The 15,990-nt window shown below is 38.4% G+C and overlaps 2 protein-coding genes across 2 annotated transcripts in view; one reads left to right on the forward strand and one right to left on the reverse strand.

The window, feature by feature from the left end:
• AXDND1 (axonemal dynein light chain domain containing 1) overlaps positions 1–10,921 on the reverse strand; it is a 52,520-nt gene extending 41,599 nt beyond the window's left edge. The window contains exons 1-6 of the mRNA XM_045583417.1: positions 10,401–10,921; positions 6,724–6,905; positions 6,201–6,304; positions 3,078–3,198; positions 2,131–2,216; positions 676–732 (exon numbers count right to left, since the gene is read on the reverse strand). Of these exons, the coding sequence (XP_045439373.1) occupies positions 676–732; positions 2,131–2,216; positions 3,078–3,198; positions 6,201–6,304; positions 6,724–6,905; positions 10,401–10,467 (617 nt within the window). The 5' untranslated portion in view covers positions 10,468–10,921. The remainder of the gene's footprint in view (positions 1–675; positions 733–2,130; positions 2,217–3,077; positions 3,199–6,200; positions 6,305–6,723; positions 6,906–10,400) is intronic.
• On the forward strand, positions 7,318–8,347 carry LOC118721473 (60S ribosomal protein L5-like). The gene has a single exon (XM_036442496.2). It carries the CDS (start codon positions 7,397–7,399, stop codon positions 8,285–8,287), a length of 891 nt encoding a protein of 296 aa, XP_036298389.1. The 5' UTR covers positions 7,318–7,396; the 3' UTR covers positions 8,288–8,347.
• Positions 10,922–15,990: the final 5,069 nt, after the last annotated feature.

Here is a 15,990-nt window from a genome sequence, read left to right on the forward strand (position 1 = left end):
TTTCCAAGGGCAAGTAGGAGAGGGAAACAGAAAATTGCTAATTGTTAGGCATGAAGTTTCTGTTATGAAAGATAAGTTCTGCAGATTTTCTATATAACACTATACTTATAGAGTTAACACTGTATTGCACAAACATTTGTTAAGAGAGTAGATCTCACGTTATGCTCTTACCACAATAAGATAAAATTTAAAATCAAAACAATTTTAAAACTGCTAAAAAGCATTTTATAGTACTTAAATATAATAAATATGCAAAAATTGAATATGCAATTGGACAAATGAAAACACTGATTAGATAACAGAATTGTGGGCAATTATTATTTTGGGTTTCTGCTGTCATCTTAATATTTTTATGTAATAAAGTACCAAGAGCTGAAACCGGTTTGGCTTAGTGGATAGAGTGTCGGCCTGCGAACTGAGGGGTCCCAGGTTCGATTCTGGTCAAGGGCATGTACCTTGGTTGTAGGCACATCCCCAGTTGGGGGTGTGTGCAAGAGGCAGCTGATCGATGATTCTCTCTCATTGATGTTTCTAGCTCTCTATCCCTCTCTCTTCCTCTCTTTAAAAAAATCAATGAAATATATATTTTTTAAAAGTACCAAGAAAATTGTATATTTTATACATAACATACACAGTTACTCTTTCTAAGAAACACTTTAAATAAATTGTACTTACATAGATGGGAAGAGCAATAGCCTGTTTTCACTATCTTTGAGGAGAGTCGTATATTTGCTGCAATAAATAAGACAGGTAAATGTTACTCTAAGAAAATTAGCTGGCCTGTTTATCACATATCACAACATGATCAACTTAAGACCTCATGGAACTGAGAAGCTGACGGTAATCAGAGAGGTCCACCATTTTGCACACAACATCAAGCCTAAGTAGTTTCAGACATCTACAGATACAGGTGCAATGACATTTATATTTATCATATTTGAAGCTTTTTTAAATAAAGGACTTTATTCATATTCCTTAATATATCACATTATGAAATTTTCCTATATTCATTTAAAAAACAGCCTTTTTGAAGAATCAGGGAAGGAAAAAAATGGCGTCAGAGTAAGTGGATGCTGCACAGACATGCTCCCAGGAACAAACTGGAGTTACACATAAAAGACAGCCTCTTCAAAGGTGAAAGAATTTTCTAAGAACACTGAAGTAAGCAAAGTTAAGTGTCTAAACAAAACCCAGTTTTCCTGACTCCCAGCCCTCTTTCCTCTGGAAGTGCTTGTTTAGAGCTAAATGAGTATCGTGAGAAGGATGATCTGGTAATCCTTTAAATTCATTATTATTTATACATCTTTTTTCCTCCTCCTAGTTAATAAGCATTTCCTTTGGTTCTTACCCCTACTGGAGCACATTTGGTTAATAAGGTCCATTTTTAGAATTTAGATCAGTGAAAAATCTCCAGGAAATATAAAGACTCAGGTTAAAAAAATGATTGTGTGAGGAAATATCCCAGGGGTAATGAGCACACCTAGCACCCGGATCTTGCTTTCTAAATATTATTTCATATCTGAAAAGTTTTGAACATTGAAATAAATATCCCAGTGAGGAATTATAACTCATTGAAAACAAAAAGAAATTCATGAGTCTACAGGATAAAATGTGAACTAATAAATATAGAAGTCATCAAAAGATGTATAACTAGTGGGTTGCTAGGAAATATAAAATAAGTATTTTTGGGAAAGTGTTATGATGTCTCCAACTTACTCTTGAATGGTGTGTGTGTGTGTGTGTGTGTGTGTGTGTGTGTGTAAAGCAAATGAAGAACTAGGTGAGTCAGGATAGAAGGTATAGGGAATTCCTTCTTCTATTTTTGTAACTTTTTAATAATTTCAATTATATAAAAATTAATGGTTACCCCCAAAAACAGTTCTATTTAGTTACTTGAAATCCATCATCACAAGGAAATGCCATATAACATATGTATTGGATAAGGTAAAAAGAGTGAGACATTCTAGGTATCTATAATAATAAAAGTGTAATATGCTAATTAGTTTGTTGTAGTTAATACTCACCCAAGGATATGTTTTCCATTGATTTAAAATTTTTTAGGGAGAGTGAAAGGGAGGGTGGGAGAGGGAGAGGGAAAGGAAGGTAATCAGTATATAACATAGTACTCACTCATCGAAGCACTCTAAACCTGAAACTCCTGTATTTGACACAATGTGAAATTCTTCAGGAATCAAAGTATCTGTTAGTTTCTTTGGCTTAAGAAGGACAAGAATTAAAACATTAGATTTTTTTTTTAAATGAATCACCCAAATCCTAATTCCAGTCCCAAGAGGATGCTATTTATTAAGAGATTTTGATTAGAAAAATAATATTATTAGTAATACGGGACATGGCAAGTAGTAAAAAAAAAAATTAGCAGAGCATGTCTTTAAAAAAAAAAACTTGAATTAGCCCTAGCCAGTTTGGTTCCATGGATAGAGTGTTGGCCTGCAGACTCAAGGGTCCCAGGTTCAATTCCAGTCAAGGGCATGTACCTTGGTTGCAGGCACATCCCCAGTAGGGGGTGTGCAGGAGGCAGCTGATTGATATTTCTCTCTCATCGAAGTTTCTAATTCTCTCTCCCTCTTTCTTTCTCTCTGTAAAAAAATCAATAAATGTGTTTTTTTTTTAACTTGAATTACATAATAACTTTGGTCTTTTAGCTACAGGTGTCCCATATACTATTCAGAAATCCATTGACTTTAAAATTAAATAGAAATTTAAAATTCATCTTAGCAACATCCCCAAATAAGAATTCTACTTTAAACTGTGGATTCTAAAAAAAAAAAAATTTTTTTAATCTCCTAAATAACATTTTCTAAAAATAATTAAAAGCACTATGAAAACTGATAAGCAATGCAGATTGTATTACTTTATATTTTGGGAAAACAATTTTTTTAAGTAAAGAGAGGAAGATGAAATGATCAAATTTCTTTTTTTCCAAAGCCAGTCCCAAAAGGCAGAGCCTGGCCCCCAATAGGTGAAGCCAGTCCCAAAGGGTGAAGCCTAACCCAGAAGAGCCTAGCAAAGAATTAAGAGCCAAATCTAGTCCCAAAAGGCTCCAATACTTCCTTTACCTTATGAGGCACAATGGTACCATCACGTAACTGTAATGAATGTTGGGAACGTGGAGGACAAAGTGCACTCTCCCGAGGTTCTCCTTTAACATATTTAACATCGTACAGAAAAGAAATATCCCTAAAAGCAAGAAAAAAATTTTTATAGAATCGATTTTCAGTCTGGCAACTGGACGAGCGTTGGTAAGGTCCACACATAGCCTTCTCATAGGTAGAAAGGGGCACAAGACTGGTCTCTGTACCTCATACTGACTAGGGCTGAGGCATTAGACCCGAGTTCTCCCAATATTCTGCTCTCCTCCACCTCAAATTTCTCACTCGCATCACAAATTCCTTTCCTTCAATCAGAGTTTAAGATACATTCCCTTTCTTGGGATTATTTCCTCCACTTACTTGGAGATCTCATTTCACCAGTCATAACCTCTTTGTATCTCACCACTATTGGAACATTCTGCTTGGCTTATACCTGAATTCTTTCCCCCTTCTAAAAATCTTCCTTGACCATGTACTGTCATTTTTACCACGATAACTGGTTTATCAATCAATGGATCTATTATCTAGCTCTCATTTTCAGTTAAACACCAAACTTCTTGAAATTTCCCAAAAATCTGATTTTCATCTTCATCTCGGTTCCGAAACTATTCTCCAGAAAGACAATGGCTTTCCACTGCTAAGTTATCAGTTCTTATCTTCCACTACTTCCCTGGATTTCCTCCAGGGTTGGTCACCTCTCTTTTTAAAACATTCTCCTCTATCTTGTGTTGCTGGAATCCCCTGGTTTTTCCTCTCTAACTACTTCTCCTTGGATTTCTGTGACCTCCTGGCTACTAAATGGAAATGCTCCACAACGCTCTGTCCTTCATCCCTCTGTTCTTTACCTACATGTTCTCCGGGGTCAATGTCATCAAATATTACCTTATCACATTTGTTACCTCCAGGCACAGCTGATATCGTCCTCCATTCTAACTTTCATCCTCCAATATTCACTAATTCAGTCAGCACCACCACTCTACTCATCAAAATTTTGGCACCCATAATTGATTGCTTCCCATCCTCAGCCCACAATGTCTACCTTTCACTAACACATTAATTTTACAGCCAACCTTGTGTCATTCATTTAGTTGGTCCTCTTGTCTTTTGCCAATGCCAAAATTACTCCTCCAAGTTGTTATTATTTATGTGCACTCTCAAGTTTCTCTGGTATATTCTACATGCTTCTACTAGATTTATCTCCCTACAGAGGTTATAATCATGTCACTTACACTGCACATAATTTTCATAAGTCTCTGTTCCCTCCCCCAATAACCATTATAGAATACAGTCTATTGGTTCCCCTGAATGGTTGTCAGCTGAAGGCCATTCCCAGCTTTTATAGATTTGATCTGATACAGTGTAGGTTAAGAACTGTCTAGAGACAATTCTCAGCTTGTTTTCTCGCTTCCTCCATCTCTGAAGCCAGCAATGGCAGGTTGAGTCCCTCTTAGATTTAAATGTTATCCTTCTGTCACATCTCTTCAACCCATTCAACTGCCTTCCTTTTCCACTTTTAAAGACTTGGGCAATTAAATTGGGCCCGTCCTGACAATCCAGGGTAATCTCTCCAGCTCAAGGTCCCTAACCTTAATCACATCTGACAAGCCCCTTTTGCTATGTAAGCTTCCAAGGGTTACAGTGAGAACATTTTGGGGGAAGCCATTATCCTGCCTACCACAAAACAGATCTTCACATTAAAAAAATTATAGTCAGGTGTCATTTGACATTGAAGCTTTAATGTCAGTTAATTGCCATATTCAGATATAGCTATTTTTTCAAAGTACTTCAAACATCTCCTAAATACTGCTTATTACTATTAATAATTATAGCCATGATCTGATGGCATAAAATATACTTTATGACACTTAGACCCCAGGACACAAAAGGCAATGGCCCAAGTTTCTACCACCTTTTCTAGTACTGATATAGCTAACACCTTATATTTATTTTTTTTGTTTAAAGTATTATAAATAGTAGTACATATGTCTCCTTTTTCCCCCCATTGACCTTCTCCCAGCCTCCCCTCCCCCGAGACTCCCCCTTCCCCCCGCACATGCCCTCACCACCCCTCAGTGTCTTGCGTCCATTGTAACACCTTATAGTTAAATAGCACTGTGTATTTTTACAAGTGCTCTTCCATTCATTTCATTTGTTCTGTATCCCTGGGAAGTGCACAAATGGAGCATGTCTATTATTGTCTTTTCATAAATGAGAAAACAGAACTCAGAAAGACTGAATAACATACCCAAGTACCAGTAAACACTTTTTTTTTTAGATGAAGTGATATTTCAGTAAGAAGCAAACAGAATTAAGTAGACAAATGGGCCATGCACAGAAAATGAGCATGTCACAATCTTACACAGAAAAATGTTGACATTTAGAATATTTTTAGGAATGATATGAAAACAACAGAGTATTTATAGATTTGATCTGATACAGTGTAGGTTAAGCATTCACTTTGAGGAAAACCAGGGTTTAAGCACTTATTTGTCCAGGTTTTCCACATCTTGAGGCTATGTTACCCAGCATTCCTCAGATATACAAATATAAGAGGCACTAGAGGCATTCTGCTTGCATGATCTTGTCCCTTTTACTAGGGCACAAGGAAAAGACAAATAAGGGGACAAATAAAGAAAGGCATGCAAAAAAGAAAATTTACAGACTGTGAACCTCAGAGGGAAGGCAGGGGAGGATGGGTGGGAAGAGATCAAGCAATGAACTTTATGCATAAATGCATAACCCGTGGGCATGGACAATGGAATGGTGAGGGCCTGAGAAGAGGGGCAGCTGCAAACTAGAAGAGGTTGAAAAAGGAGGACCACGGTAATACTTTCAACAACAAAGATTTTTTTTAAAAAAGAAATATATACAAAAAAATTTTTAAACAAACTAAAATTACAGTTATCACCTATTGCCATCCTATTGATAAGGTGGTCCCTCTTCAGATTGTACTGTGATTCATCAAAGATACTGAAAGCTTCAAAATGTTTGATTATGGCTTTTCCAATGCTGCCCCTCCCAAGGAAATTATACAAAATTAAAAAATATATATATTCATCTGCATCTACCCCTACTATCTTCCTTTGTTACCTTCCAGCTCCCGTTAGAGAAACAGGATGGTCAATCAGATATTTGAACTTATTCCTTCGGAGAGGGTGATGCCAGACGGGATCAGCAGCACGCGGAAGGGTACCCTGGTAAAGAACAAAAACATGAATATACAGCAGAGGGCGCACTAGTCAAATAAAACATTAATCATTTTTGATTATTTACATTAGGGCATTTGTTTATTCTACATAAAAAAAAAAGAGAGAGCAAAATTTTTATTCAATATTATGGAGAAAGACTAAAACTAGAACAATTCAATATGAAAGAAAAATATCAGGACTAAGAGTAGTAGTGGTCATTTAGGTAAATCACACAAAAGCAAGGTAATGGAAATACTTCAAGTATTTCCTTAGAACATCCATGCAAAGGATTTTAGTTTTCAATATAGGAAATTAATGTAAACATACTTTTTAAGACACCTTGGAATATATAACATATGCTCAAATAAGTAATGGATACCAAAAAGCTCAGTGTTCCAAAGTACTTTATACCTGTATATACACACCTTTGGGGCTTTGATTTTCTTAGGAGGCAGTAAGTTTTCAGGACAAGAACCAGCATTGGCTACAGAGGTCAGAGAAAGAAGAACTTCCTGAGGGATGAACTCATTCTGAAGGGGAGTAGGACAAGGTTTTGAGCCATTTGAACTGTCCATCATGGTTTTTTTCTCTGTTAGTTCAGGAAGTCCTAAGAAAGTAATGGGGGGAAAAAGTGTTTTGGTTTTTTGAGTTAGTTGGAGATTCCCAGGCTGTCTCATCATACCCATTGATATGTTTCTAACAGAAGAAACTCTGCATTTGGTTGCCAAGAATATTTAAAATATTTGGCAGCATCTGATCAAGAAAAAAAACCTCATATTGCCTGCCCTACTTATACTTCTATCAGACACAGGTTCAAAAGCTCATTATCCCATTACTGCAAATTCAAAGTTGAAAAATAAGTTCACTACACTTACTCAGTTACCTTGGGCTGCCCTAAAATGATGGGAATGTCTATTTTCCCGTTGATGTGAAAATGACAAAAGAAGCCTCCTTTTCTCAAAACTGTCAAATTATTTTGTCTATGTAAGTTCAAAGGTGGAAATGACATTAAATTGGGCATTTACTTTTTCTCAACCCGAGTTAGGCTCGGCCTGCAGGTCTGTGGCAAGCTGCGGCGGTGGGTCTCTCTTCCACAGGATGGGGTTTGTGGAAGTTGTCAAGAACAAGGCCTACTCAAAGCGATACCAAGTGAAATTCAAAAGACGGCAAGAGGGTACAGCTGATTACTATGCCCGGAAACACTTGGTAATCCAGGATAAAAATAAGTACAACACACCTAAATACAGGATGATAGTTCGGGTAACAAACAGAGATATTATCTGTCAGATTGCTTATAGCCGTATAGAAGGAGATATGATAGTTTGTGCAGCTGATGCTCATGAACTCCCAAAGTATGGTGTGAAGGTTGGCCTGACAAATTATGCTGCAGCATATTGTACTGGCCTGCTGCTGGCCGGCAGGCTTCTCAATAGGTTTGGCATGGACAAGATCGATGAAGGCCAGGTGGAGGTGCCAGGAGATGAATACAACGTGGAAAGCATTGATGGTCAACCTGGTGCCTTCACCTGCTATTTGGATGCAGGGCTTGCCAGAACTACTACTGGAAATAAAGTTTTTGGGGCCCTGAAGGGAGCTGTGGATGGAGGCCTATCTATCCCTCACAGTACCAAACGATTCCCTGGTTACGATTCAGAAAGCAAGGAATTCAATGCAGAAGTACATCGGAAGCACATCATGGGTCAGCACGTTGCAGATTATATGCCTTATCTAATGGAAGAAGATGAAGATGCTTACAAGAAACAGTTCTCTCAATATATAAAGAACAATGTAACTCCAGGCATGATGGAGATGTATAAGAAAGCTCATACTGCTATACGAGAGAATCCAGCCTATGAAAAGAAGCCTAAGAAAGAAGTTAAAAAGAAGAGGTGCAACCGTCCCAAAATGTCTCTTGCCCAGAAGAAAGATCAGGTAGCTCAGAAGAAAGTAAGCTTCCTCAGAGCTCAGGAAGAGGCTGCTGAGAGCTAATAAACCAAATCACAATTTCCTATGATTTTTCAGAGACAATAAACATATTAGGCAAACAGCTATTTCTGTGTAGAGCTCTTGTTAATGAAACTGTAGGAAATACCCTGAAATTGGCAGTATTTTTCCTCAAGAAACAAGTATAGATTTTTCCAGAAAAAGATGTCTTGCGTATCTTCTCAGACCTGCTGCTTGGGCTTCAGTTCTCAAGTCTGACAAGCAACATACCAGCCTTTCACTAGGAAATATTTCTTTCATTGTAACCAGATGATTAGTAGAAAGAAAGGTACCTTCAAAGTATGTAACTTTTAAGTAATCAAAACGTGTTAATCCGTGGGTTTAATTTTTGAAAGGAAGCTGTCCGATGAAGGTCGCATAGCTACCGTGTTTCCCCAAAAATAAGACATCCTCCGAAAATAAGACCTACTTACATGTTTCCTTCTGAGTGAAATATAAGGCATCCCTCCGAAAATAAGGCTTTGTCTCAGAAACTTTATGAAACTAAACTGCAAGAAGTTGTGACTTGGGTGAAGAATTCATGGGAGAAAATCACTGACAGTTGCATTGCAAATGCACTGCGAGCAGTCTATCTTGACAAGAAGTACTCATTTAAAGACAGTGCTATTGCTAAACATGAGAGATTTGGTCCACTGATTCTGAAAGAAATGGAGTCACAAGAAATTCACCAGGAAATTCAGGAATTGGATTGTTATGATGATGTTCCAGAAGATGATGACATGATTGTCATTCAATAAATGAGTAAATTCTTGATACTGAAGGATTCAGTTTGTCTGGTTTGTGTTGATAACTACCGTACTACCGTACCATATACAGGTAATAAATTTCCTTTATTTTCATTTAACAATAAATGTGTACCGTATTCTTCTTCATGGAAAAACAAGACATCCCCTGAAAATAAGACCTAGTGCATCTTTGGAAGCAAAAATTAATATAAGACACTGTCTTATTTTCAGGAAAACAGGGTAAGATACTTGAATCAGATTCTTTGAGCAGAAAATACTGGATCTTTTCTCTAAAAGAGGTGTAATTTTATGGAGATGTTGAAGGGTGCATGGCCAGATCTGAATAAACATGAGAGAAGAGCAAATTTTTGTATTTTTAATTTATATGAGAAAATGATTGATGAAAAAATTTATACGCCTCTAAAAATAAATAAATAAATAAATAAATAAATAAATAAGTTGGGCATTTATAGAGTGGATGGGATCTGGATTAGGTTTAAAAGTAAAAGTAGAATTGGGCTTGTTGGAAATGAAGAGAATGAAATAATCTGAGCAAATTGTTAGAGGAAGAACAGTACAGAGTGTCCTACTCAGCCTGACTAGGGTAGAGGAATTATAAAGGTAGGGCTAATGCAGGAAAAGGTCTCCTATAAAGTCAGTCAAGGAAAACTAGGCTGTCACTCTTAAAGAACTCTCCACTAGTCTCTGCCCCTCCCGTAGTATGGCTTGTGTTGATTTCTATAAGAGGTATCATGCTTTGATCACCACCAAAACCTCTAAAGTTCACATTATCAAATCTGTTTCTTGAAAGTTTGGGGTGGTAACCAGAGTTATCAGAGGAAACATGAAACAAAGTTCAGATGTGGCTTTTTAGCACAGTTTCTCCTACAAACAAAGAATGAGTCCAGCTGATTCTTATTCTAATATAGACCTGCATTTATCTGTATAGGAACGAATGTCTTAAATAAGGTATTTTCATTTAGAATAATTACAAAAACCTGATACAAACTGGTTCCTTACTAAAATATCCAAAAAAAAGTACTTTTTCATATCATTATTGGTATTTAGAATAGGGTGAGTTTAAAACAATATAAAATCATCAGCCTTTGAAAATAAATTACACAGATGGAGTAGTCAAACAGCAGCCTGACTCGAAAATACTATAAAATGAATGGCTTTTATTGCAACAAGTGTACTGAAGAAAACACACACACACACACACAAAAAAAAAACAAAACAAAACAAAACAAAACAAAACCACGAAGCTACTTAAGGTATCCTGAAATCTCAGATCAGAGAAAACGGTGGACGGATCATGATCTCTGTCTATGCCCATGATTATTTACATCTGTAGGACCCTTGAAGAACTTTACCTGTCTCTTCCTTGGATACAAAGACTTTTACTTTTTTGCCCTCGAAAGACGTTTTCGAGTGAGCCATAATAAACAATGCTCAAATCACTCTCCTTAGTAATTTGAAATATCCTTCCAGAAAGCTAACCTAGAGACAAATCAGCAGCATGTTACGCAGGACTGTCACAGTGACCTGCAGGCAAAAAAAAAAGAGGGAAGACCCGTTAGGAGCTTATGTTAAATATAGGAATTAACAATTCGTCTATCATGGCTAGTCTTCCTGGAGGAGACTTCTGCGTTCCCCACCCAACGCGACTAAGAAGCCTACGAGTGGGTCAGAATCAGGATCAAGGTCAGCGTCCGAGGGGAAGGGCGCCCCGGCCGGCCCGGTGTCCGGCTACCCCACCGGCAGCGCCTCGCACGCCAGCTCCACAGGCTCGGGTCGGGCACCGTTCGCACCGTTTCTGTCTTGGACCTGAAGGGAAACGGACACGGGCGACCGACCCGTATTCGTAATCACATTTCCCGCCAGACATCTTGCACCCCGCCTTTTCTTGGAACGCCTACGTGTCGTCATAGCAACCTAGGACCCCGGCTCTTAGCAGCTCTTAATGAGGGCTGCCTTCGGCGGTGCCTGAGAAGGAGGGAGGCAGCTAAGAACCCCAACAGTCTCTCGGGGACTCCGTTGTGTTTTAAATCGCAGCACAAATTCAGTAGCAACGAAATAAAAATGTTTAATCGGGCCATTCTCCCAGAGCCCGAGAGTGTCTGGAGGGCTCCCACACACGTGCATGGCGATAGTGCGCATGCGCCATCCCCCCCCCCCCAGGCGGACCGCTGCAGGCGCCCCAGGATTTGAGCTTCAGTCCCTTATGCTTGTTGTTCTCGTTGTTCCCTTCTCATTTTACTCCCCCTCCGCACAGTTTTTCGCTGTTTTGCATATTTTTCTAAAAGCCACTTTCGGGGGGGGGGGGGGGGGGTGGGTGGGAATGGATAGTTTAAACTGAGTTGCCTTTGGGATAGCCAGATCCTTGCAATCTGGATCAAGTCTTCCTAGGACACTTAAGCAACGCTCTCCCGAGCACGCGGAAGGCATTCCTTGGAACGTTTGTAGGGGAAGAGGGAGGGGAACGGAACAAAAAGAAATCGCCCTTAAGCCTGAGCCAACCCAGGCAAAATCGGGTTTTGCTCGAAAACCTGTTCTTAGGAAAGAGTGTGATAAACACCTTTGCCCCTTGCAGCCACCAGAGACCGCTTTGTACACGATGGAGCCTGTAATGCCAAACAGTGCTGAAATCCCAGCGTCTGGATGCCTCTAGTCTAGAAAATAACTTTCAGAAGGAAAGAAAACTTACCTTGTTCAATTGTCATATTCCTTAGTGTGCTAAGCACAGCGCCTGGCACAAGCACCCTTCAATACGTGACACTTGGAAATCAACTAGACAGTTCTATTGCTTTTGTCTGGATAGACAAGTTTCTGGTTTCCAGGGTAAGAGTAATGAGAAATATAAGCAAAATGTTGAAAATAAAATCAATCTCAAAGACCTCTTTTCATTCTCCTAATCAAACACGTTTAGCCTCTACTCCTCATCAAACACGTTTAGCCTTTACAGTATTTAGCCCTGTCTTCCATCATTCTAATTTTTCTGTAGATTTTCCAAGAATTAAAACACACATATAGCATTCACATAGCACGCACAGTTCACCATTAAGGAGTGGCAACCTTCAAAACCGGTGATGCAATCAATGCACAAGCAGGTGGAAGGTAATTTTCTCCCATAGTGTACCGTATTTGCTTTCCTCGCCCCTCACTGCTGTTGTGACTCTGCATTATAATTAGGAACCATACAAAGGTCCCAAAACTCCAAATCAGCTTATACATGGTTTCAAGCATTTACCGTATTTTCCAGCATATAAGACGACCCCCTAATTTTACAGTTAAAACAGGTTTAGGCCTATATTCGCTGTATAAGACTACCCCCCACTTCAAAGAAAATACTTACTTTGCCGTCAAGAGCTGCAGGTAATTTTTGTGCAATTTTGGCCTTTTGCCCCCGATTTTCAGTTGACTTTTTTTCGTTTCAAAAGTCGTCTTATAGGTATTGGAAAAACAAAGTATCACCTTGCATAAACTTAACCTAGTTTTTTGTTTGTTTGTTTGTTTGTTTTTAAATCTAAGTAGTACATTGATAGATGAGATAGAGATAAGTGAACAGATTCAAGAGATACACAGAATAGTCTATAGGATTTGGGAAGTGATTGAAACTGTGGTGGAGACATAAGAGTTTACTTCTCGCCTTAACCTGTTTGGCTCAGTGGATAGAGCATTGGCCTGTGGACTAGAAGGTCCCAGGTTTGATTCCAGCCAGGTTGTGGGTTTGATTGCCCAGCCCCAGTAGGGGGCATGCAGGAGGCAGTCAATCAATGATTTTCATCATTGATGTTTCTCTCCCTCTGCCTTCCTCTCTGAAATCAATGAAAAAAATATATTAAAAAGGAATAGTTTTTTAAATGTTAAAAAAAAAAAAGGTTACTTCTCATTTTCTATCCTGTGCCAATGATGTGATTATACATGCTGTTTCCTGAGCAAAGGTCTGGGTTAAAGTCGCAGAAATATGTAAAGTAATAAGTACAGTAGATGAGAAGATAAGAGCATTACACTAAGACCATTCAGAATACAACTGCTACTTTTGTGAAAGATCCTCTCATAATTTTGAACTATACCAAGAACCCTAAAATGGAGATAAAAATGCAGAATGAGCAGATGATAATTTTCCTAAATTGAAACATCAAGACATAGAAGTGACAGTCATAGTTGTAAATGGGGCCAATATTGCTTGTTGGCTGACTTCTGTTGGCAGTCAACATCAACTCAGCAGCAGAGTCATCTGGGGCCTCAGGTGAACCAACCGTTTCCTCAGAGAGCCCGTCAGTGTGATCATCAAACATGCCCTGAACTGGGAAAAGCACCAGGAATAGTAGGTGTGCTTTTGCAATGATGTCCTTTTTACCAACTAATTTCCCCAGTGTGTGGGCAGGGTTTACACACACATCTGTGAGCACACAGCATGCAAGGAGTCTGAATGTGAAATAGGCCAGAATTGTTTAATGTAACTAAAAAAAATCAAGGCATTAACCAGAAATGGTAAAGAAGGGACACTGAAAAATCTAGGCACTGCTCAGCCAAACTCTTCTCTGGGGCAGAAGAGCTTCTAGTATTGTTTCCACACAAGGACACCACTAAAATGGAACTGATGTCACCAATTGTCTTAGTTTCAAGTCAGAATTCACTTAAGTACCATCCTTCTGATTCCACAGGATTGTGCCTACATGATGTGAAATGCTTTTTAAAATTTACTGACCTTAGAGAAAGGGGGAGAGACATAGACATTTTGTTGTTCCACTTATTAATGCACTAATGGGTCAATTCTTTTATGTGCCCTGATCAGGAATCAAACCCAAAACCTTGGCTTATCGGACAATGCTACCCAGCCAGGGAAGTAATATGCTTTCTATCTTATTCATAAGTGTATCTTCAGTGCATAGCACAGTACCTGGCACATGGTGGCGATTCAGCCTAAAATACATTCATCTTTCTCATCATACAGTAAATTGCATTTCTACAGAGAACAGATTCAGTGGCAATAACAACCTAAATATATCACTCCATGTGCGATTTCTCATGGTATATTTACAAATTGGTATTCTTTATTAGTCAGATACATGAACCTAGCTACTTTGGGTCCAAATGCAAGCTGAGCCTAGAAGGACAGGACACGAAACTTTAATAAACTCATCAAAGAGGGGGCATGTCTAATTTCTGAAGAGATTTCCCCTTCCTACTCGTCTACAGAGACAGGTGAGTGAAGCCACACCGTGGAAGGTAACTAGAGAATATTTTTCTAACTGTAACTACCATACAATGGGCCCTTCATATCCACACATCCTGCATCTGCAGAATCAACCCTGGGTGGGAAATACTTGAAAAAAATTTAGACGGTTGCTGATGTGTACCATGTAGTTAATTAAGCCTGTGATGCTTGCATCTCCTTAACATGTATAGGCTTCCTTCCTTGTCATTCTAAACAATAAAGTGTAACCATTCATAACCCACTTATATTACACGATGGATCACAGATAATTTAGAGATTAAATTGTACAGGAGGATATGTAGGTTATATGTAAATAGGCCATTTCACATAAGGTACCTAAGCATCCTCAGACTTGGATGTCCGCAGAATGCTTTCTCCCTGCTGGTTTTCAAACTTGGGGGGTTCAAACACGAAGGGCTCCAGCACCCCCATCTCTGTCTCAACCAGAAGCAGTGATATTTTATCTGTTTTACATGCTGGGCTAAAGCGTAATAGTTTATTTTTTTTACTGGTCTAAGCTACCTATTTCCTATAGTTATATGAGTTTACCTTCATTATTTTTCCCCATACAAAACAATGAGCTGTACAAAAAAATTACTTATGATCCCACAAAACAAAGATTATCTTTTTTTGCATAAAAGACTTCAACAATTCATAAATTTTATCTTTTCAGGCTACACAACCCACATGACCAGCTTTTAAGCATACAATGTTCTGACATGTTTTCTCTAAGACTTCAGGATTCAATTTTCTAGGCAAGTGTAATTCTGATAGATGAAATTTGCCCATACTAAATGAATTTCTTCTACAGCATAATCTGTTTGTAAATATAGAACACTTACACTCTGTACTTTAACCTGTCAATGTCATTCAGTTTTACCTTGCAATGATTAAAAAGGGGAAATAAACATTTTCCCCACTCCTCTTGCTTCCAAATGTTGTAGTCTCAATTTTCTAACTAAATTCTAAGGCAAGGCACCTGTAGCACATTAACCCAGCAAAGTAACTCCATTTCCCTTCCTTACCCAGGATTGAGAATATAAAAGCACCTAACAAATTTATGACAAAGTTAGAGCTCTTAGTTGTTCTCTTGGATAACACACTCAAAATAATAGTTACTATCAATATCTCTTGCAGGAAAGAAATTTTAAATTCATTACTTTCAAAGGAAAAAAGTATCCAGTATCTGAAAATAATTTTAGCAAGAGGGGAAAAAGAATCAATCAATCTGCCTGAAACATATTACTAAGACGTTTTTGTTTCACTTGTTTAAAGACTTTTGCTAAAAGCAACTAGTGAGAAGACCATGACTACCAAACTATTATAGTTCCTTACACAGAAAGTTGCTATTCCTTTGAGTGTTTCTGAAAATTTCTCAGGAAAGTCTTATCATTCTAAAGTGTCTCTAATTAAACACGAATTATTTGTTGTCACATAAAAATCTAGGGCAGAAAAAAAATCACTAATAAACAAAGGGAAGATAGTTTTTTTTGTATTTTTAACTTATAGAGTCAACTTTAAAATATATTTTTATTGTTTTCAGAGAGGAAGGGAAAGATAGAAACATCAATGATGAGAATCATTGATCAGCTGCCTCCTGCATGCCCCCTACTGGGGATCAAGCCCACAACCCAAGCAGTGCTCTTGACCAGAATCAAACCTGGGACCCTTCAATCACAGGCCAACGCTCTTTCTATCCACTGGGGCAAACCAGCTAGGGCTGTGTGTGTGTGTGTGTG

Source organism: Pipistrellus kuhlii, unplaced genomic scaffold (assembly GCF_014108245.1).
Source record: "Pipistrellus kuhlii isolate mPipKuh1 unplaced genomic scaffold, mPipKuh1.p scaffold_m20_p_18, whole genome shotgun sequence".
NCBI classification, from domain to species: domain Eukaryota; kingdom Metazoa; phylum Chordata; class Mammalia; order Chiroptera; family Vespertilionidae; genus Pipistrellus; species Pipistrellus kuhlii.

Coding starts and splice junctions, on each gene's coding strand:
- LOC118721473 (XM_036442496.2), top strand. CDS start 7,397: ATGGGGTTTGTGGAAGTTGTCAAGAACAAGGCCTACTCAAAGCGATAC.